Below are 23,734 nucleotides of genomic sequence, written 5' to 3'. Positions count from 1 at the left end.
TCCAAACAAGCCAGTGCCCAGAAGGCTATGATAGGGAACCCAGAGCCATGCCCAACTCCCAGGGATCTGCAGGTATGGCTTTGTTCATTTCTGCCAGTGTCCTAAGAGCTACCCCTCTGGTGGACATGGCCAGTGCAAGCTGGATGTGGATGTGCTGGTGAGAAAGGACAAGGGTGTGAGTACTTGGCTGTACTGGCAAAGTCAGTCTTGGGCCCTAGCGACCTGAGTCAACCCCTTCTAGACTCTTGTCAGGTTTCTGGGACCGTACTCCAGAAGACTCTCTGCCACGCTCTCAGGCCTCCTCGCTGCTCTCCAGTCTGGCAGACTGCTCCAGTAGCCTCCTCTGCGTTCCTTGGAGACCTGGATGGGCCAGCCAGGTATCAAGAGTGGTCTAAGTTTCCTTATGGAGCTGGGGTCATGTGGCTGGGCAGAGGGGGTCCTGAGATGCCAAGCTGGTCTCTGAGAACGTCTTTAACCTGGAGGCAGCCACAGCCTACACCCCATGCAAGGCCCACTGCACCAGAGCGGCCACCCAGGCTCTGACCCCATCCTGGTTTCCAGCACTGGTAGCAGTGTGATGGTTGCCTCAGTGCTGTCGAGTCCCTGACTTCAGGTGGGCTATGGCTGCCATCTGTTTTGTTTTTCTCTGCAATCCTGTTACCCCGGGCTTCTCCAAAGTGTGCAGTGTCAACTCTGTGCTGCTATCTGAGAGCCATTGCCCTTGCTGGGCCGCTGAACAGGTGTTTTTTTGTTGTTGTTGTTGTTGTTTTTGGTTTTTCGAGACAGGGTTTCTCTGTGGCTTTGGAGCCTGTCCTGGAACTAGCTCTGTAGACCAGGCTGGTCTTGAACTCAGAGATCCGCCTGCCTCTGCCTCCCGAGTGCTGGGATTAAAGGCGTGCGCCACCACTGCCCGGCTGAACAGGTGGGTTTTATGTCAACATAACACAAGCTATTTGAACTGAGAGGAGGGAACTTCAGGTGAGAAAATGCCTCCATAAGACTAGGCTGTAGGTAGACGTTGTCTAGTTAGTGAGTGTGGGGCGGGTGGTCCTGGGTTCTCTAAGAAAGCAGACTAAGCCATGGAGAACAAGCCAGTAAGCAGCACCCCTCTATGCCCCGTGCATCAATTCCTGCTTCCAGGCCTCCTTCAGTGATGGGCTATGATGTGGAAGTATAAGGCAAACAAACGTCTTCCAACTTGCTTTTGGTCAGGTATTTCATCAGAGCAATAGGAACTGGAATTAAGATGCCACCCAAGGTTTCTTTGCCCTCAGCAGCCAAGGGCTCGTTTTTGGCAAGCAGTGATCTTTCTCCACACAGACCTGAGTGAATTGCTAACATTGCTTATTATTTACCTATTTGAAAAGTACCTTGTTACATAAATTGTCTAGGTTGGATTTGAACTTCTAGGCTGAGCTACATGTACGTATTGCAGTGCCCAAGTGCCTAGTATTCCTTTATTCTTTTGTTTTTTCAAGACAGGGTTTCTTTGTGAAGACCAGACAGGCCTCAAACTCACAGGTATCCACCTGCCTCCCGAGAGCTGGGAATAAGGGCGGCGTGCACCACCATTGCCTGGCTTTTTTTTTTTTTTTAAAGTTTTTAATGTATATAGGTGCTTTGCCTGCATGTCTGTGAAGGACATGTGCTTGGTGTCTGTGGAAGTCAAACTGAGGGAATCAGATCCCTCCTGGAGTTACAGGCTACCACACGGGTGCTAGGAATTGAACCCAGTTCTTCTGGAAGAACAGCCAGTGCTCCTAACTACCGAGGAGCCATCTTCTCAGCCCCAATGTCTGTTTCAGGTTTGTTTTTTTTTTTTTTTTCCAAGACAGGGTTTCTCTGGGTAGCACTGGCTGTTCTGGAACTCACTCTATACACCAGGCTGCCTTGAACTCAGAAATCTGCCAGCTCTGCATGTGCCACCAACGCCTGGGAGTTTGTATTTTTAAAGATTTGGCTGAGTAGTGGTAGCATGTGCGCATAATCCCAGCATTAGGGAGGTAGAGACAGGCAGATCTCAGAGTTCAAGGTTAGCCTGGTCTATATAGGATGAGTTCCAGGACAGCCAGGGTTACACAAAGTGTCTCAAAAAATTTTTTTATGTGAATGTATGTTTTGCCTGATGTACATGTGTGTGCTGTGTGTATGGCTGGCACTCTTGGCAAGTCCACATGGATGCTAGGAATTGAACCCAAGTCCTCCATAGTAAGATCAAGTGATCCTAATCTCAAGCCATCTCTACAACCCCTTGTTTCTATTCCTTGTTTTCATGCCATGTTTCTATGTGTAACAACAGCCCTGGCTGTCCTCGAATGCAGAGAGATCCGCCACCTACTTCTGCCTCCCAACTTCTGGGATTAAAAGCGTGCACCACCAGGCAAGACATTGATTTCTACTTCTAAAGGGATTAGTCTGATTGACAGTTTCAGTCCGACAATCTCCTGTTAAAATAAGCAACACCTCAAAACTGTGATGCCTCCCTTTCCCAGCTTGTTAAGGAGCAGCAAATGGCCACTCATCACCCTTGTCATCCTTTGTAAAGATCAAACCCTTCCACTACCTCAGCCAACCTTTCCCTTTGTCCCACAGTGTAAACCAAAATGGTCTTGGAGGAAGAAAAGCCCATGGGTTATGTTCCCACAAATACTGTCTCTTCTGTGCTCAGGTAGCGTCGACACCAGGATTGGTAACAAGCTTCCAGTGAGGCTCCTCTACATAAAGGGTATAAAGTGTGGCAGAGCATTAAGGAGCTAGATAGAGTCCTGACTTTCAAGTATTCTTTAGCTGGGAGTCATCTAAAAAGTTTGTTAGAAATAAAATGTAGAGCTGGAGAGATGGCTCAGTGTTAAAAGCACTGGGTGCTCTTCCAGAGGACCTGGGTTTGATTCCTAGCACTCACGTAGTAGCACCTCACAACTGTCTAACTCCAGTTCTAGGGGATCTGGTACCCTTACACCAAATACAATTAAATAATGAAAACACAGAATGACTGATGCTTTGTGTTGAGACCAATTCTAGGCCTTTTTGGGGGTGACACATTCTGAATGTTAAGGTTTGGTGTGAATCTCTGATGCTGATATCACTGTCTAGAGAAACCAGCTACCAATAATTATAGTCTACTAGACTAGTACAAGTGTGTGTGAGGGTGGGGCAGGTAGGGAAAGTGATTCCTACTCCTAGTACCCTGAGACGCTACGTCATCAGATAGCTGAAGAAGGGTCCTAGAGGAGGAGAGGAACAGCAGCAGAGGTAGGTAAGGATTTCAATAGTTCAAAGAAAGAGAGAGAGAGAGAGAGAGAGAGAGAGAGAGAGAGAGAGAGAGAGAGAGAGAGAGAGAGAGAGAGAGAGAAACAGACAGGCAAGCAAGGGAGTAGTCGCCAAAGGTATCATGGTGGGACTGTAGAGCACAGCCATAGCTCATCCATCAACACTCCTCAGATTCTCACCAAACCACTCCCTCTCCCCCATGGCCACCACTAAAGCACAAGCAACAGGAAAGCTTAGAAACCATTCCTTTCTTTATTAAACATAGCTTGCAAGTGATAAATATTACAAAGTTTTTTCTTTTTATCCTTTCTCCAAAAATTAGCTTATTATTTGAATCTTCACTGCTGAAATTCTCAGCAGTCTCTGAAACAGATGGGAGTGTATTTACCTTTTGAAAACCAGTTCCTATTGGTCTTAGTTTTTCCATTTTATTTCCCAAACACAATGCAGAAAATTAGAATGAGTTATTTTTAAAAAAGAAAAAAAGGAAACTTAAAGAGAGTTGTGCAAAAGGGTCTTGTTCCCCTCCCACCCACCCCTATTCAGGGAAGGCCATTGCCCACCCCACCTCCCTGCTCCCTGCCACCCACCCCAATCTATCCTCCACCTTCACCAAGGCCTCACCCATCAACCTATGCTCTCTCCAGGCGTCAGAGTCAATAACTTAAGAGAGTAGAAACACTCAGCCCAGGAAATGAGGAATAAACTGGGCCTCTGAAGGAGACGGACTGTCAACAGTTGCCTGTGGGGGCTCAGATGAGATCTGAGCTCTCCTTGTCACCAAGATGAGGTAAATTCCACACCTATAGCTCACAAAGACAGCAACTTGGCTACCAACCTGGTGGGCATTCACTAGTTAACCATTCTTAAGGATTCTGAGTACAAGGTGAGGCTTGGAGCCTGGTCCCTGTCGTGACATGGCTAGAACACAAGGACCAAGATGTCACTGGTTTAATAGCCTACATAAACTGCCACCTCTCCCTACATCAATACTGAAGCAGGGACTGGCAACTTTCCAAAGACATTGCCAACAGCAGACCAACAAGTCCCTTTCAGTTCCTCCCTCGTTTTGCAGTCCAGTACTTCCCTCACCTCAGGAAGCTTTTTGGTTTTGGGCAGGTGGGAAAAGAACTGTGGCATCTTAAGTGTGGAGGCCAGTGGTTCCCTCCCTCACATCACAGGCTGAAGGCACTGAGCTCCACCAAAGACCACACAGCAAGTCTGTAGGTTCCAGGCATCCACACCGTGCCTTCGTGTGTCTTGGATTCTTATTTTCTACAATCCTGGCCCTGGAGCCCTGTAATTCACAGGAGCAAGCCTCACCTCAATGCACACAACCTGTAATGGTATTGGTAACTTCCTTAGGATGCCTAAAACCCTTCCTTCCTACTATCTCTTGACAATCCACCCTTTCAGAGGTCCATGAGGTTCTTTTTCTGAAGGTTGGGGGAAATCCCTTGCATAAGAAAAGCTTTGACACTGGATTTTGTTATATAGGTATATTGTATATATGCTGATGCAATCAGAGGGGGAAAACAGTGCAAATACAATTACAATTCATAATAATACTTGGTTTCGATGCCCCCAGGAACTGCCCCATTCCTCGGCTACCTCCCAACCTCCAGCACTTCCCCACAGTATCAACCTAATGCTGGGGGTAGGAAGAGTGGGCAGGTTAGGGTAGGGAGTGGGCTCTGCCAAGGCAGTGCTGGTGACCTGGAGGGATTACTCCAGGGTGGGGAGGGCAAGGCACAAATTAGGGGCGGGTGGTGGGGGAGGTGGCATCTTTAAGGAGGGATGGGGTTGGAGCAGCTGCCAGTCTCAGTGTGCTGGGCCCGGCCCACTCCTCTCCCCACCCTCCACAGCCCTGTCTCCCTACACCCTCCCCTTCCCCAGAAACCCTTTTGCACGGATCATACACAAACGGGCACATTACAAAATGACATAACACAGTTTCACAATATCCATGGCTAGGGCTTTTTTTTTTTTCTCTTTTTCAGTTTTTTTTTTTCTACACAATGTACAATTCCTTTTAAATGGATCAAGAAATAGCTTATATACACGAATGAGTCCTTGTTATAACATCTCGGCAGCAAATATCATAAGCTAATGAAGATCTTGATGAAAAGGAAGGGAACCTAGGATGAGTTGGGGAAGGGGCTGTGGAGAGAAGGGTTATGCCTTCTAGAAAAAAGGGAGGAATGGGAATGGCTTAGGGAAAGGAACAAAAGTAAAATATCAAGAAGCATCTTTACAAAGCAGTTCTATAGCTAATTCCTTTTAAAGGGGTGAGGAAAGGTAACCAAGGCAGGAAAACATTTATCTTGGTGTCTTTAAAAAGAAATGTCTACCATACATATATCCCAAAATGCAGGAAAAATACTTATTTAGCAATGGAGGGAGTTCAGATGCTATGGTCAGTGACAAAATAAACTGACAAATAAGGACCTCTGTCTCCTAATTTTACCCCAGCCTTGCCACTAATCCACCCTTTCTACAGAGTAAGACACCGTGCTGAGTGACTGCTTTTAGTGCCTCAGGGTCTAGAGGAAGCCAGAGTGTACTGGTTGGATCCTCACTCTACTGACACCTGGGAGCCAAAGTCCAATGGTAAAGGACAGCTGAACTCAGGGCCTTTCCTCCTATCCTTTGGGCTTGAGGGTTAGTATCTAAAGGCACACGGCCTAAGGGTGAGAGTTAAAAAAAAAAAAGGGTTGGAAGGACACAAGGCAATCAACGCTGTAAAATGTAGAGGCTTAAGAAAGGGGATAGGGGTAGGATTAAGGGAGGAGATGGAGGCTAACACTTTATACCACGATTAAGAAAGATCTCACCCCTCTCACTAGTTCCTGGGAAGGACATGAAGATGGGGAAAAAGAGGAGAAATCAAACCTCAACAACTGAGCAAAGGGCCGCAGAGCTATACTAGTCAATAAGCAGCTTCTATGTAACTGACCCTGAAGGGATAAAAACAGGGAAGACTCTCCCCTCTCCCCTATGGCCTCAGCACCTAAACAGGCACTGTATTATATGGGCTTTCCTTCCCCACTATTCCCCATTTCTATAATCTTACTTCCAAACCCTACTCAAAGTGGCCTGGCTCCCAGGGAGAGCCTAGCTCGGGCAGGGACGGCCCAGCCGGACAGTATTGCACACTCTCTGTTCCTTTACATCTCAACTGACAAACTTGGGCACCTTGTACCTATGAGCACCTCTGAGCTGGGGGTCAGGGAGACTTAACAGAAATGGCACTTCATCACGGGGTAGGGAGAGGTTAGACAGACATGCCACAAGGCAAGATGACTGCTAAGAAAAACATTTAAAAAGTGGAGGAAAAAAAAAAAAAAACCCTTCCCATTTTGTGGAAGAGAAAAACAAGGTCAATTTATCCAGTGCTTTCAAAGCACAGAGGGTAAAGAAAAGATGTAAGAATATATCTTTATTATATATATATATGTATATAATTTTAAAATAATCCCAGACCCAGCTCCATTAGCCCCCCTCCCTCCCCACCACTTACAGTCAGGGGCACCACATTCCCCAGAAAAATACTTGAAATGACCTGCTCAAACTATTTGTTACTAGCATCTAGCTTTCAGGTCACTTCCCCACTGGGGAGCCCAGACACAGCTGTGTCTCCGCTCCTTTATTAAGTGCTCAATGAATCTGAAGGAAAGGAAAAGCCAGGAAGGCCCGTAGGGCCAGTATAATCACCCACAGTGGCACTGGAGTATTGTGAAAAGACCAGAGTAGGGGAATTGAGCTTGATTTCAGCTTCCTTTTCCACCCTACCCCCAAATTTTATGGGAAAGGTGTGCAGTTTGTGTGTGAATAATTTTAAAAGTGCCTTCTTACTTTAAAAAAATTATTTAGTTTTTAAAAATAAAAATGAGGGAATTTCCTCAGGTGGCTATCAAGGGCAAAATATCACACAACTCCTCATACACCTGCTCAGAGCGTCCCCAGTACACTCTGGCGGCATCTAGCGCTATAGAGGCAGGCGCACACACACTCTGAGGAGAATAGAAACCCTTCATTTTCAGGCTTCCCTTACCTCACAACAGCTTGGTCCCCACCTCCTTGCCACAGTGTGGGCAAACAGGATGCTAACCTCCCTAACCCCAGAACAGCAACATTGCACAATTCAATTCATTCTCTATATTAGTAGCGCCTAAGAAAAAAATAAAAATAAAAAAACAAAAACAGCAAAATTATTAAAATTTTGGGGAAAGGAGCTTGGGGAAGACAATACTTGTATAGCTGAGGTCCAAAGCTGGTTTGACAAAAGTTGCTTGGCTCTGAGGAGTTGGATCTATAGTCAGCATAGCAAAGGCGGAACAGGACACCAACCTGATTAGGGCTACAGCCACATCTCTCAGCATTCAAGAGGGCAAAGGATCTTGACTGCTGGGAGAAACCTCTCCTGTCACGTGACTCACTTACACCTATTCCAACTTCTAGGACAGCCAGCACCTGCAGCTGGAAGCAGCCACTCCTCTGGGACTATAGTTAGAAGGAAGATTAACATCTGTTAAGAGGGTAGGAAGATGTGATGGGAGACAATTTTTACAAAGAAAATAAAATGAACAATCTTGGGATGGTTGGCCTGGAACAGACTTCTGTATCCTCACTGGGGTCAGAAGATCATCCTATTCCCCCAGCAATGAAAGGCCAGGGCCTGGTCGCAGTCCTCTTTGGGACACTATTAAATTTATGTCACATCTCTTCCCCCAATTTCCCTACAGGTAGTTTTTTGTTTTAAGCTTCTCCCTCCAAGCTCTTTTCCTTATTCTTAAAGAGCCTCTCACACTGTCCATCCTGACCAATCACAGCTGGGATGCTAGTCCTACTTGCACGATGATACCTATTCCACAACTCAGGTTGAGTGTCCCTAACACTCTCAGTTATGTCCCACAGGGCAGCCGAGGATCCACTGCACTCTGCATGTGGTCACTGAACTGTATATCATCTGTATTTTTTTTTTTTTTAAAGAGGGAGCATTAGCAGAATGGAGGTAGGGAAGGAAAGAAAACAGAAGATGGGGGTGTTAACCGTCCACAGAACAAAGGGAAGACACACAATATAATTAAAAATGATAATAATAATTATAGCATAAACAAACTTTAGAAACACACATCAAAGGACTTAGATTCTCCCCAGGACCTCATTCAGACCTCTATCAGAGGTAAAGCTCCACCTCACTGTTAAAGGAAACTGAAGAGAGAAGACAGAGCAGCAGGAGGATAGATCGCAGCAGTGTGAAATAAAGGGGAGGTGGCAGGGCGGGACGTGTGTTTTCTTGTTGATGTCTATTTTTGTCTTCTGTTTTTTCGGTTTTGCTTTCCGTGTATGGTAGGCACCAGTACAGGCACTGCATGCGACGGAAGTTGGGGGCAACAGGAGAAATGGGTAAAGGATTCAAGGATGGGCAGCACAGGTGGAACAGGCGTTATTTCTGTCCACTGATGGACTGAGATATAGACCGGGGAGGGATCATGTCTAGAAGGTATTCACGCTGCCGGTCTGCCAAACTGGGGGCTTTATGTCCTCCGATGCCAGTGTTCAAATATGCAATGTTGACACCTGGATTCGGGAGACAAAGAGGACAGGTATTAAGAAAAGAAATGGCACTGCACAGGAAGAGATTGCGAGGAAACACGCAATTGTCTAGCCTGAGCTAGCTTCGTTTCAGCAGAAGCTACACTCTTACTCCCAAGCTTCAGAGAAAGAGCTCCTTCAGACATGTCAGCCCTAACTGGGCAGTGGTGGCACACACCTTAGTCCCAGCACTTAGGATGAAGACTGGTGGATCTCTGTGAGTTCGAGGCCAGCCTGGGCTACAAAGCGAGTTCGAGGCCAGCCAGAACTGTTATACAGAGAAACCCTGTCTCGAAAAACCAAAAAAGGTCAGCCCTACCAGGAATAATGAACAGTCTTTACAATACAGTATAGAAGAACGAGGTTAAACAGCGGTAAGAGAAAAATGATTGAAAGGAAGAGAAAAAAAAAAAATCTGCTATGATTTGGGAACCACTGAGTGTGAAAAAGAATCCTAGATCATTCATACTAGACAGCAGACCCTGCTGTTTTAGCCAACAGAAATAAAAACTCACATGCACATCAGAATTCCATTTATAATGGTGGGGACCCTGCTGTTTTCACCAGAGTCCTAGTGCACATGTAAGACTAAGTAAAAATTCATGTGCAGAATAATAAGCATAGTTATAATATCCTGAAGGGAAAATAGAAAGCAAAGGAACAATGGGCCTAAAGGGGCTGCTAAAAATTTGTGCATAGGGGCTAGAGAAGGCTCAGCAATTTAAGAGCACTGGTTGCTTTTTCAAAGGACCAATGTTTGACTCCCAGTACCCACATGACGGGTCACAACTGTATGTTAACTATACATCTGGGTGATGAAGACACCCTACTATGGTCTCTATGGGTACCAGGTATGCAAGTGGTATACAGACATACACGCAGGTAAAATACTCATATACACTAACGAAAGAAAAGAATTGTGCACTAGACAGAAAGCTCAGGCAGCAAAGCGCTTGCCATGCACACATGAGGACCTGAACTTGATTCCCCAGCAGCCACAGAAAAAAGCTGGGTTTTGGTGGTGCACGCTCATAATCCTAGCAATGGGAGCCAGATCTCTGAAGTTTCTGGCCAGCCAACCTACTTCATCAGCTGGAGGCCAGTAAAGGACCCTATCTCAAAAAACAAGTAGACAGTGCCTGAGGAATGACACTCAGGACTGACTTCTAACCTCTATACATGCACCTATGTACACAGAAAGAACTGTGCACTAAAGCTAGTGGTACACACCTGTAATTTCAGCACTTGTGATGGAGGAGTTCACAGAAGTAGCAGCCTTGGTTACACAGCAAGCTCAGAGTCAACCTGAGCTATACATGACCCTTAAAGTAGAGACTAGTCAACTCTGAGGTAAGTTCTGAAATCAATCCATCTTACCTGGCATACCAAGGAGGCCACCTGGCACAGACAACTGGGGTGCCTGTGCAAAATTTGAAAGCATGGATCGGGCAGATGTGGGAATACCACGCTGGAGGCTGCTCTGGGGCTGTGGAGCCTGCAACAAGGGGACAATTGATGAACCTTACCATTACATAAGTTCAAGTAGAAGACAAAAGCACAGGAGTAAAAGAGAACAGAGCCATCTCATGCAGAAGTACAGCCCCCAAGAGAAAGCAGGGTTGGGGAGAAGTTCCTCACCTGCCGAAGTGTATGATGTCTCATGATGGTCTCCTGTTTACTGACACTGGATACAGCTGGAGCTGTGGTAGGGGAGAGTGCTGCCTGCTGCTGTAATCGCTGTTCAATTTCCTGTTGGGAGTTATTAGAGGAGATTGAACAAGACACAACCTAATTTTCTAACTAGAAAACCAAGGGTCTTATTTCTGTAATGATGCCAGTTAGTTACAATAATTCGGAAAAGGCAAAAAGTATGGTGAGATGGTTTCACTGAGATCTCCAGGTACAAGCAGTCAACATGTCTTATTGATTAAAAGCATTCCCTTCTCTCCAGAATACTGGCTTTCATGAGGATAACTGGAGGACAATGGATGGTAATGTAATTAAAGCTAATGAATCATTGAGGTCCTATTTATCTCTGTAATTTTTTAAAGAGCTTCATTCATACATTCATATCTGCATGTAACTACCATGCAGTGCTGGAGATTGGAACCAGAGCCTTAGATGTGGAAGCAAGTGCTCTTCCATTAAAGGAGAAATCTTAGTTTTGATCCCTACTTTCCCACAAGGCTCATGCCGTTACCTAAGGGACTCTGATGGTTAACAGAGTGGGAAATGGGACAGATACAAGGATCTGAGCATCAGAACTCACCCTGCCCTTTGGAGAAACTAATCCTATAACTGTTATCTATGAATGTCACACGCTCTGTCACCACTGACTGGTCTTCACCGGACCACCTGATCATCTACCTATCCTTTCCTTTGCCATTTAACCACAGATGGCAGATGTGAAAGTATGTAGCAAATTCCACTTCTTTGACAAGAAAATCAAGTGGAGAATAGAGAGCCTGGATGTTGTGATGGGTGCTAGTAATCCCAGCTCTCAAGAGGCAGATGGGAGGAACACAAGTTCTAGGCTATTCAGAGCTAACTGTGAGACTTTCTTCAGAGCTATGGAAAAGTCAAATTTCAAGCTTTCAGAGTGCTGGGACTAAAGGCATGTGTCACCATACATGAGAAGAAAAGGTGTTTTTGTTGTTGTTGTTGTTACTGCTGTTTCTTGAATCCTCCCCGACCTCAGACACACACACACAGGGTTTCTTTGTATAGCTTGGCTGTCCCAGAACTTGCACTATAGATTAGTCTGGCCTTGAACTCACAGAGATCCACTTGTTTCTGCCTCCCGAATGCTGGGATTAAAGACATTTGAGACCACACTTTGCTTTATTTTTTAAAGAAACCTAGGTTTCCAGACCCAGAGGTCTATGGCAACCACATGGTTAATCCCCCCAAACTACAAGCAACAACCTTTTGGGAAAACCAAACCCGTTGAGATGACTGTGGAGCAGGAGCCGGAATTCTCACCTGTTCTTGCTGTAGAGCTTTAACAAAAGCATTTTTCAGCCGGTTGGTGTGTTCAGCTTTTAGAGCCTTTTTCTGGTTTGAAGTCATACACTGCTCACAGAGGATCTTCCCATTCTTTTCTTGCTTCCAGTGAGGGGTGAAATCTGTACGGCACTGGGCACATACAAAGGGTTCGACCCTCAGAAGTGAGGCACAGTTTTTGCCTAGATACCAATAAAAAGATAATTAATGGAGTCACATCTCCCACTCTTCTGTTTCTCTTCATTTAAGTATCTTTCCTACAAGTCAGTTCTGTTATCTCAGAGACTATACAGCAGGGTCAGTGGGAGGGCTCAGAGCATGAAAGTGTTTCATAGGCAATCCTAAAGGAACTACGTTCCATCTTTGAAACCCATGTGTTGTAGGAGCTGCGGGTTGCATTCCTGCCGCCCCAGCTCCTGGTTGCCTGGCTAGCTTATGCCCCAAAATAACAACACACAAATTGTATTCATTTAAACACTGCCTGGCCCATTAGCTCTAGCTTCTTACTGGCTAATTCTCACATCTTGATTTCCCATTTCTATTAATGTGTGTAGCACCCCAAGGTGCGCTTACCGGTAAGATTCTAGCCTATGTTCATCCCGGGTTGGAGCTTCATCGCGTCTGCCTCAGAGAGCAGAGCTATCGAGTCTGAGCTACTTCCTCTTCCTCCCAGCATTCTGTTCTGTTTACTCCACCCACCTATGTTTTAACCTACGAGGCCAAGCAGTTTCTTTATTAATTAACCAATGACCTTCCTTCATCGCCCATGTAAAGGTGGAAGGAAAGACACAATCTCATAAAGCTGTCTATGGCCTCCCAATGCGTTCGTTGGCACCTTCCACCCTGTTCTCCCACCCTACCCCAACACCAATATAACAAGAAACTATACAAAAACAAACAAACAAAACCAATTCAGGGAACTGGAGTTCAACAGTTAAAAGCACTTTGTTGCCCTTACAGAGGACTGGAGTTCCACTCCCTGCACCCATACAGTGGCTCAAAACCACCTGTAACTCCAGTTCAGAGACTCTGATGCACTCTTCTGAAGTGAGGGCACCAGCAAACATGTGGTAAACATACATATTTGCAGGAAAAACACTCATCAAAATTAAATAAAGAGCCGGGCGTTGGTGGTTGCAAGCCTTTAATCCCAGCACTCGGGAGGCAGAGGCAGGTGGATCTCTGTGAGTTCGAGCCCAGCCTGGTCTACAAGAGCTGGTGCCAGGACAGGCTCCAAAGCTACAGAGAAACCCTGTCTCGATAAACTAAAACACACAAAAAACCAAAAACCTAAAAAAACTAAAAAAATTAAATAAAGAACCTTAAACTTGGGGGCTGGAGAGATGGCTCAGTGGTTAAGAGCATTGCCTGCTCTTCCAAAGAACCCGAGTTCGATTTCCAGCAACCACATGGTGGCTCACAACCATCTGTAATGAGGTCTGGTGTCCTCTTCTAGCCTGCAGGCATATATGTAAACAGAATTGTATCCATAATAAATAAATATTAAAAAAAAAAAAAAGAACCTTAAACTTATTTACTGTCTTGTTTTGCTTGTTTTGAGACAGTAGCTCACTATGTGGGTCAGGCTGTCCTGAAACTCAGAATGTAGACCAGGCTGGCCTCAACTCATAAGACTTGCCTTCCTCTGCCTCCCTGGTGCTGGGATTAAAAGCATGCACTACTACACCAAGCCTTACTTTTTTCTAAATGCTATTTAATAAATATTTTGACTTGATAATCAGAACAGTTGGGAGGCTAGGGAAGGAGGCTCTTAAGCTTGAGGTAAGGCTGGGCTACAGAATAAGGCTGAACCCTACCTGGCTATATTGTGTAATCCTGTTACAAAAATCTCATAATAAATTCAGAATCAAAGGGCTCCACTTAACCAATGCTTTGTTTTTGTTTTATTTTTTTCCTGAGACAGGGTTTGTCTTTGTATTCCTGGCCATTCTAGAATTTCCGCTGTAGACCAGGCTAGCTTTGAACTCAAGAGATCTGCCTGCCTCTGCCTCCCATTAAAGGTGCACCACCACTGCTTGGTTGCTTTCTGTTTCTTTTTCTTTTCTTTTTTTTTGGCTTTGTTTCTTCACTTTATACTGAACTTTCCCTTTACATATATACATATTTACAACACCCATTTATCAAGGTCTAAATAGTTACTTTGTGCAGACTTTTTGAGACAAAGCTTTACATTGTAGCTCAGACTGGCCTAGAACTCATGACAACACTCTTTGCATCAGTATTCCAAATGTAATTATAGGCATAAGCCACCTTACCTGGCTGAATTAAAGCACTCTGATCTGTTCACAGTTAACGTTAGTCAGTCCCCTAAGGACTTTCAGATACTATTTGGAAATTTAAGCTTATTAATGCCTGTTAGCATCACACTGCATGGTATGAATGTCTGGTTCAATACCGGGTTGCAGTTTTCATGTGATGACACTTGGTTATTTATATTAGCATATACAGTTTTTCCAGCAGAAGCATTAAAGGACAGGGACTGAATATTAATAATTCAGCACGAGGTCACAAAACATAGAAACTCTATTCATCTAAAGAGCAGGCACAGTGGTTTGTGCCTCCAGAGGTCAAGGTAGGGTAGATCCCATATGAGTTCAAGGCCAGTTTGATCTACACACAGTTCCAGACTAACCAGGATTATATATAGTGAGACACTGTTTCAACAAAACAATACAAAAGGGAACTAAACAAGATACATTCATCATTCTGTTTCCTGACTGTGGATGTGATGTGACCAATTGCTTCAAGCTCCTGATGCCTTTGATTCATCTACTATGATGGATTGATTATACTCCCAAAATGTGAGCCAGAACAAACAAACTCTTTAAAAAGAATCACTATATTGAAGAAAACAAATAACGAAACATACATTACCCTTCCCCCATTTTGGATGGGGGATAGGAATCTATGTATTACAGGGAGATCTAAAAATTGATTATGTATCTGAGGATATTCCTGGACTTATCTCTACCTTCCAGGAAACAAGTATTTTACCAAGTGAATTACATCTCTAGACTCTACTTTGGCTTTTAAGACTTACTTCATGTGTATGGGATTCTGCCTGCATGTATGTCTGTTAGCCATGTGTTCTTGGTGCCATGCCAAAAGATCTGAGATAGAAGTGGTGGTGAGCCACCATATGGGTGCTGGGAACTGAACCCAGGTCCACAGAAGGAGCAGCCGGTGCTCTGAGTCACTGAGTCATTTCCTTAGCCTCCTTTTTTGAGATACTGCACCCCAACAGCTCGTATAAGTGTTGGGAGAGACTCTGGCAGTAATAATGGATCAGATTTAATTTACTTAGAGACAAGGTCTCATTATATAACTCTGTGTGGCCTCAAACTTGAACTCCTCCATGCTCAGTCTCCTGAATACTACAGTTATCTATATGTACCTCCAACTTTCTTTGTTTGCTATGTTGCTCAGGCTAGCCTCAAACTCTCAGTATTCTCCCACTTCAGTCTCACTGTTGGGGCTTAAAGCATGTGCCACTAGACCCAGCTTAGGAATACTAAATAAACTTAACAACTTCAAGACAGGGTCTCAGTTTGTAACCCAAACTGGCTGTCACTTTATTGTTTGTGTAGATCAGGTTGGCCTTGGATTTGGAGTGATTCTCCTGCCTCTCCCTACAAAGTGGTGGGATTGTATCAGGCCAGGATTAAGAGCAGTTTTTTTTTTGTTTTGTTTTGTTTTGTTTTATTTTTGTTTTTCGAGACAGGGTTTCTCTGTGGTTTTGGAGCCTGTTCTGGAACTAGCTCTTGTATACCAGGCTGGTCTCGAACTCACAGAGATCCGCCTGCCTCTGCATCCCAAGTGCTGGGATTAAAGGCGTGCGCCACCACCGCCCGGCTTTAAGAGCAGTTTTGTTGTTGCTGTTTTGTGGGACAAGGTGTCTCTGTGTTGCCCTGGCTGTACTACAACTCACTCTGTAAATCAGGTTAGCCTCTGTCTCTCAATGTTGGAATTAAAGATGTGGGTCACCACCATCAAGTTGTAAGGGGAGTTATTATACGATACAGTTACCTATGATACTGAATTCTCTGCAGAGGCCTAGCAACCCCTTGCTTAGAGACTTAACTAGAAGGCAGTGTTACCTTGGCTGTCAATGACACTCTGGACGACCTCTTCCAAGCCTACCATGTAGATGAACTCGCTATTGGCTGCACTAGGCAGGAAGTGAAGCAAGGGAGCAGGAGGTTTTGGAGGTGGTATCTCCAGCAATGTCTTTTCCAGCTGTTTTCGAAGAGCCAGTTTGGCTGCAGCCTGTGAGTTGGCAGCATCGCTCATGGCACTGGGGCTAGGAAGTGGTGAGGACACTCGGTTCACAGTCCCTGGTTGGATATGGGAGGCGAGGTTCATATAGATGGCAGAAGATGTTGTGCGCTGACAGGGAACAGAAGAACTTGACTGCTGAAACAGAATAGGGGACAGGGGGCTGGTAAGTATGAGAAGACTAATTCTCGATTGTCTATATAATCCCCATCTGGAAGATTTAGTTTCTTCAAAATAAGAAACACTCAACTCATCACTGAAAGATAACCCTGGTGCATAAGAAAACAGAATGATGGCACTTAGAAGCTAAAGTTGCTTGAAAAAGAGATGGGGTGTGCTTTCTGTCAGGTACCTATGCTTTTATCACATACAGACCTTCATCTCCTTTTTCATGCCTATCTTTATTTTTGAGCATCTCACACACGAGTACTGTATTATGTCATTTCCATCCCACTCTCACCTCTAGGTTAAGATCTCTTTTTCTTTCTGAGACAGGGTTTCTCTGTAGCTTTGGAGCCTGTCCTGGAACTCACTCTGTAGACCAGGCTGGCCTCGAACTCACAGAGATCTGCCTGCCTCTGCTTTCAGAGTGCTGGGGTTAAAGTGTGTGCCAACACTGCCCAGCCTAAGCTCTCTTTTTCTAAAGGCACATTTTAGCTAACTTACCTCTGCTCTACAACATATTACTTTTTCTAACACCATTTCTATATAATCCCATAAAGTATCCATTTTGGGGAATGCTCTCTATTCAGACAAAACTTAAAACCTGTGGCTCTTTGAATAAGAAAAGCAAATAAAGGATTTTCTTCTATTTCTATACCAGTGCTCGCTCTTACTGGTTGATAACTGATGGCGGGATTCATGTTAGGTGTTGTGGTGCGTACAATGCCAGGCTTCGGTGGCCCCCGTTGACTCTGAAGCTGGGCTGGATTTGGTGCAATAACACGTTGAGACATCAACATGTGTGGAAGGGTAGTGTTGGTTGCTGAACGGATGACACTATGACCCTACAGGGAAGAACAGGAAAAGAACTCACAGACAGCATAATACCCATAAAATGCAAAATGAAAACACTGCTTATAATGAATAGCTAGTAGAATCATGGGAACACACATCTGATAATTTTGTACAGCAATCAATAGCATAAATCTACCATTACTCTAGTTTAATATATATATGTGTGTATATATGCATGTATGTATATATAAAATTTTACTTATTTTCATTTTATGTGGATGAATTTTTTAAAAGATTTATTTATTTATAATGTGTACAATATTCTAGTATTCTGTCTGCATGTATCCCTGCAGGGCAGAAAAGGGCGCCAGATGTCATTACAGATGGTTGTGAGCTACCATGTGGGTGCTGGGAATTGAACTCAGGACCTCTGGAAGACCAATCAGTGCTCTTAACCTCTGAGCCATCTCTCCAGCCTGAAGATTATTTTTTTTAAAGATTTATTTATTTGCCGGGTGGTGGTGACACACACCTTTAATCCCAGCACTTAAGAGGCAGAGGCAGAGGCCTCTTCTGGCCTGCAGGCACACATGCAGACAGAACACTGTAAACAAAATAAATAATAAATCTTTTAAAAAAATCTTCAGAAAAGCCCCCAAATAAAGACAGGAAAGACAGACTGGTCCAAAAGTAATATCCCACTATGGGTCACATACCTGTAATGTTCTCAAATTCTGAGGTTCAATCCCTTGAGCCCCAGGCCGGGAAGGAAGCTTAGATAAGCCTTGCTGTCCCACATGTGCAGGAGATGGCTGAACAATAGATGCTGCATTCTGTACAACTGGAGTCTGAGAAGGGAAACAGAAAATGAGACCATAAAACAAATAAACAAACAAAAAAACCCAACCACCCCCAACAAAACAAACCAACCTAGAAACCAGTTTAAAATTCAGTAAAGTTCTAGGCTCTAAAATTTCCTTGTGCGTATAAGAAACTAATGTGAAGTACTTATTGATAAGGAAGAGCGATGAGAAAAATGAAGTTAAGGCTTTTTAATTTTTGTTGTTGTTTTGAGATTCAGTCTTGTTATATGCAGCCTAGGTTGACCTAGACCTCAATATGTATACCAGGCTAGCCTCAAATTCATAGAGATCTACTCACCACTAGCTCCCTATTGCTAGGATTAAAGGCATGTCACTATGCCAGGTGTTCTCTTTGCCCCCCCCCCTTCAGACAGGGTCTCATATGGCCATCTCAACTACTCTATTTTTTTATTTTCTTGTGTATGATTGTTTTGTCTTCATTTATGTCTGTGTACCATGTGTGTACCTGGTGGCACTAGAGGGCCAAAAGATCAGAGGAGGGCATCAAATTCCTTGAAACTGCAATAACAGCTGGTTCTAAGCTGCCATGTGGGTGCTGGGAACCAGCAGAGTTCAGGTCATATATGTACAGTAAGTGCTCTTAATTGCTGAGCCATCTCTCCAGCACTCTCAACCTTTTTTCCCCCTTCTTCTTCAAGACAGTGTTTCTCTGTATAGCTCTGACTTCCTGGGATTCACTCTATAGATTAGACTGGCCTTGAACCCAGAGTTCACCTGCCTCTTCCTCCTGAGTACCCCATCATGCCCGGCATGAATTTAACTTTTGATTTTAACTCTACTTTTCAAGTGCTGGCATAACAGACGTGTACTACCATGTCCACTTAAGGTCTTTCTTGATTAATGCCTAAGGTTAAAATAAAACAAAAGCACAACTATTCTACTTGTAGCGACTACAAACCAGAACCCTCCAGAACCATAAAAGATGGCCCACAAAGTTGAATCTACCTCAAATTAGACTTTCCCCCCTTTCTAGAAACTTTTCTTTAAAACTTTTTCTTAAAAACATGACTTACTTATTTTTACTGCATGTACATTAGTGTTCTGCCTGCATGCATGTCTATGTGAGGGTGTCAGATCCCCTAGAACTGAACTATAGAAAGTTGTGAGCTGCCATGTGGGTGCTGGAAATTGAACCTGAGTACTTTGGAAAAGTAAGTAGTCAGTGCTCTTAACCTCTGAGCTATCTCTTCACCCCAAAATACTACCTTTTGGACCACATTCTCTTTCTGTAGCTGACTCTGTCTCAATTTCTTTAACAGCACCAGACGAGCCTCTTCCAATCGTAGTTCATCCCTCAGCTGCTTGATAAGCTGCTGCCGTTCCTCAATGCCTTTCCCCTAAGGAAACACGGAGACTGTAAGTCAGCAAAAGTACCCAGAAACCCTTTCTGCAAGAAATGATCTAGATCTCTCTTCTGAAACCTTCATCTTCTATAAGAAGCAGAAGTGAAGATATGATTGTATCTTTGAAGCCCTTCAGAATAGCATCCAGGAGTACTCAAAAGGTACTTCTAGGACTATAAATAAAGTATTGTCAATCAGTGTATTCTTGGCAAAACAGATGACTGACAAAAAAAGGAACAATGTTTTCTTTTAAAATGGCCTCTAAATCTTTAAAAATCATATTTGATATAGATGTAATAAATAAGAATTCCTCTATATTTTGAGACTCTGGATAGTATAAAGGATATCATCATACCTAATGGTGTTGAATTAGGAGCAGCGGGGCTGCGTCCCCAGCACCCGGCCGCCCGCATGGCTAGCTTATGCCCGAAATAATTACACGGAAACTGTATTCTTTTAAACACTGTCTGGCCCGGCTAGTTCCAGTTTCTTATTGGCTAGCTCTTACATATTAATCTAACCCATTTCTAATATTCTGTGTAGTCCATGAGGTGGCTTACCAGGGAGGATCTTAACCTGCATCTGTCTGGTGTGGGAGAATCATGGCGACTCGACTAAGCTTCTTTCTCCCAGCATTCTCTTCTGTTTACTCCACCCACCTCTGGGTTGGCCTATCAAGGGGCCTAGGCAGTTTCTTTATTAATAAGAAATCACTCCCACCTAATGGTTTATTTTATGACTTAAACATCAAAGTTCTATTTAAAAGATGAATAATATTGGATATGACATGCTTTAGCAAACTATTTTTTCTGCTTGGTTGAACAGCTACCTCTCAAAAGAACACACTGTGGAGAATCAGTATGAAGAACTTATTAACTAGGTGGTTATTTAGATCCAGAAAGCAAATTAAAATAATAACAAAACAAAACCAGGGAATTAAAGAGAATGTAAAGAACATGAAAAAAAAAAAAAAAAAAAGAAAGAAAAAAATTAAAAAAAGAAGAGGAGGACGAGGAGGAAGGAAGAAAAAAAAAACCAACATCCTTTCTTTTTTACCTTAAACATCTCTAAGTTGGCTGCTTTGAGTCTTTCTTCCATCCGGGAGTTGGATCGGGGACTGGAAGCCTCATTATCAGACAAAACAATTATGTCTGGGGAAGGAGTTAGCCTTCCTCGGTCTGGCTCACTAGATGAGAAAAGGAAAAGATTACAGTATTTCCAACAGTGACAGTTCTTTAAAAAGGTAAAAATATTTCTTTACTACAACAAACAAAGAAATCCAAAGGAACTTAAGTCCTTCCTGACTCAGCAAGAGAAAGACAGACAATTCCTAGAATAAAGACACCAAGATGTAAGAGAGGGCAAAAGCTTAGCAAAGTACTTTTCTAATCTCAATCTGTCAGTCCTACAATGCAGGCACACAAATATATGAAGTAATGAGAACTTTAAAAATTAGGGAATGGCCGGGCGGTGGTGGCGCACGCCTTTAATCCCAGCACTCAGGAGGCAGAGGCAGGCGGATCTCTGTGAGTTCGAGACCAGCCTGGTCTAGGACAGGTTCCAAAGCCACAGAGAAACCCTGTCTCGGAAAAAAAAAAAAAAAAAAGGAATGGAAGGGGAAGAGCTGACTAGGAAGTTAGCTCCTCCAGAAGACCCAGGTTCAATTCCCAGAACCCACATGGTGGCTCACAACTGTCTGTAACTCCAGTCTGAGTGAATCTTCCAGCCACCATGTACTATATACACGTAGTACACAGACATCCATGCAAGCAAAACACCCACACACATAAAAATAATTCAAAAAAAAAAAAAAGAGATGCTCGGTGTGGTGGCTCACACTTTAATCCCAGCACTTAAGGTCAGTCTAGTATACATAATGAACTCAAGGCCAGTCGGGCTATATAATGAACGTTGTCTTAAAAACAAAATTAAAAATTGAAGTGCTCTAATACAATATTTTAATTGTAACCGTTTTCCCTATTATCACATCATTGAGCTGTCACTATTGTGTTATTAGTTATCTAGAGGACTGGAGAAAGAGCAAAGCCATTAGAATCTAGTCATCTACTGATGAACAAAAAGGAAATAGCTCACTCTAATAACATGGTTCTGATAAGTGATAATGTATCCTGTCAAGAGTTGAGTCATAAAGAAAACACAAAAGAAGGTGTGGATAATGGCTTGAGAAAATGAATAGTATCAACTATAAAGTACACAGTCTCTTGGAAAAGGACTAACCAAAGGCACATTAGCCAGAGTATCTAGCTAGCATCGCATCTTCCCTGAAAAAGAAACTATCCAGGAACTACTTTGACATCTAAAATCCTTCATATAGACTTCTCTTACTTCCAAATCTATTCATTAGATAACCTTTGTTTTTATATTTCTGCAGCTCAAATATAAAGGATCTTGAACAATCTAATCAACACATGTTCTTCCACCTCCATTAATTTTTAAATGTGAGACATCTCACGTAACTGACTGGCTTCAAGATCTCCCTGCCTTGACAGGTGTTGGTGGCGCACGCCTTTAATCCTAGCGCTGGGTAGGCAGAGGCAGGCAGATCTCTTTAAGTTCGAGGCCAGCCTGGTCTATAAAGCGAGTTCCAGGACAGGCTCTAAAGCTTTACGGAGAAACACTGCCTTAAAATAAAACAAACAAAACAAAACAATTCTGGCCTATATTTTCCAAGTACTATGATCTTAACAATGTACCATTGTGCCTGGCTGAAGTTATTTCCCCCTTTTATTTGTGGTTAGAGCTGGGGATAGAACTCAATGCCTGACAGACACCTAAGCACAAAATAGCTGGGAGTATACAGGGCTGTTAGGTTGGTGTGGTTATAGGTCTTATTTAATGTGGACCTTAAAACCTAAAAGCTCATAGATCATTAGTTTTAAGACCCTAAAGGTTTCTTTGTTGTTTTTTTTTTTTTATTATTTTTTATTTTTTGATCTCAGATCCTTGGGGACATATAAGCATTTGTACGTTACTGGAAATCCAACCTAGAACCAACCATGCGAGTGCTAGAGAAGTAGTCTACCATCAAGTAATACTTCTAGCCCCATAAGAAGCCTTTTTTGTTTTTAATTTTAATTAATTTAGTGTCTGCACATGCGTGTCCATATGTGCCAGGGTACTGATGTGTTCAAAGGACAACTTTGTGGAGTCAGTTTTCTCCTTCCATTGTGGGAGTTCTAGAAATCAAATTACAGTCATCAGCCTTGGTTATAGGTGCTTTTACCCAGTGAACCATCTTGCTGGCCTTTATGGCTCAAGCTAACTCTGAACTTACAGTGAGCACCCTATGCTTCTGCTTCCTAAGTTATAGTACAAGCATAGTGCACCACCATTCCAGACTTCACCTAAAGGAACAAGGTATCCTGATGATTGAGATAACTCACAGGGTAAATGTGAGTTACTAATAAGTTTGGCTGAGAAAAAGAACGGAGGAAAGAAGTAAGGAAAATGACTACTTTGTGGACTAGTAAATGTGTATGAGCTGCACTGGAGCCACAGTCAGACAGCAAGCTGAGAATATGGAATTACAGGAAAAAATGCCACTAGAGGGAGAAAGAGCTTTTAGTTAGTTCTCTAGACCAAACAGAATTAACTAAAAAAGTGCCTGAATTTAATTTTGTGTTCATGTTTCACTTGTCACTTCTACATTCCTTCATCCTTTCACACTGAAGATTGCCGTAAGTGAGCAATGATGAGGTCTAGAAATTCCCTCCTTGATTCAGTAGTATTTAATGTCACCAAGCAGCAGCTTTATGAAATTCCAGTCCTGGGAAGGTAAGTATATTCTCTAAGACTATTTCTAAGGTAAAACATTATTCCTACACAAATGATTGCCATCTATTGCTTAGAGACTGCTTATTACCACGCTGGGCAGAAATATTCCTAAACGAACATGTTGGAACTGTGTGACATCAGTAACTTACACTAGAAATAACACTTTATGCTTAGATACAATCCAGATACACACTAGACAGATGGCATAGATAAGACAAAGCCTAAGTCAAGTCTTCATTCCAGTTTGTTTGTTTTGTTTTTTTTCCAGAATCTGTGTCCTGAGTTCAATTCCCAGCAACCACATGGTGGCTCACAACCACCTGTAATGAGATCTGGCGCTCTCTTCTGGCCTGCAGGCATACATGGAGGCAGAATGTTGTATACATAATAAATAAATCTTTAAAAAAAAAAAACAGTTGTTTCTCTACCATTTTAAAACAGTAGTTATAATAGTTTTCACTTTACACATATTTATTTCACAAATACTAGAATTCACCCCATTAGTGGTATTTAGGCAACAAAGACAAAAGGTCTCATGTTATAAATTTCATCTTCTATATTTTTTTTATTCTTCTGTTCTCTTTTAAA

General features: G+C 43.2%; 2 protein-coding genes across 7 annotated transcripts in view; one reads left to right on the top strand and one right to left on the bottom strand.

Annotated features, from left to right (window-relative positions):
• The window catches only part of Slc27a3 (solute carrier family 27 member 3), a 43,882-nt gene extending 20,419 nt beyond the window's left edge, over nt 1–23,463 (top strand). The window contains exons 10-11 of the transcript XR_007588141.1: nt 19,268–19,364; nt 23,415–23,463. The gene's annotated coding sequence lies outside the window, so the exon portion shown is untranslated. The remainder of the gene's footprint in view (nt 1–19,267; nt 19,365–23,414) is intronic.
• The window catches only part of Gatad2b (GATA zinc finger domain containing 2B), a 66,221-nt gene continuing 45,985 nt past the window's right edge, over nt 3,499–23,734 (bottom strand). For 3 of the 6 annotated variants that reach the window (XM_050118771.1, XM_050118770.1, XM_050118772.1), the window contains 9 exons: nt 20,408–20,537; nt 19,214–19,345; nt 17,841–17,972; nt 17,004–17,174; nt 15,990–16,305; nt 11,851–12,053; nt 10,507–10,617; nt 10,246–10,363; nt 3,499–8,853 (listed from right to left, as the gene is read on the bottom strand). In XM_050118771.1, the coding sequence (XP_049974728.1) occupies nt 8,720–8,853; nt 10,246–10,363; nt 10,507–10,617; nt 11,851–12,053; nt 15,990–16,305; nt 17,004–17,174; nt 17,841–17,972; nt 19,214–19,345; nt 20,408–20,537 (1,447 nt within the window). In that variant the 3' untranslated portion in view covers nt 3,499–8,719. The remainder of the gene's footprint in view (nt 8,854–10,245; nt 10,364–10,506; nt 10,618–11,850; nt 12,054–15,989; nt 16,306–17,003; nt 17,175–17,840; nt 17,973–19,213; nt 19,346–20,407; nt 20,538–23,734) is intronic. The other 3 variants (XM_050118769.1, XM_050118773.1, XM_050118774.1) reach the window with 3 other exon arrangements.

The sequence above is a fragment of the Alexandromys fortis genome, unplaced genomic scaffold (assembly GCF_014885135.2).
Source record: "Alexandromys fortis isolate MF-2015 unplaced genomic scaffold, M_Fortis_MF-2015_v1.1 scaffold_152, whole genome shotgun sequence".
NCBI lineage: Eukaryota > Metazoa > Chordata > Mammalia > Rodentia > Cricetidae > Alexandromys > Alexandromys fortis.
The sequence above is the reverse complement of the archived record's forward strand: the minus strand, read 5'-3'. Positions and strand labels throughout refer to the sequence as shown.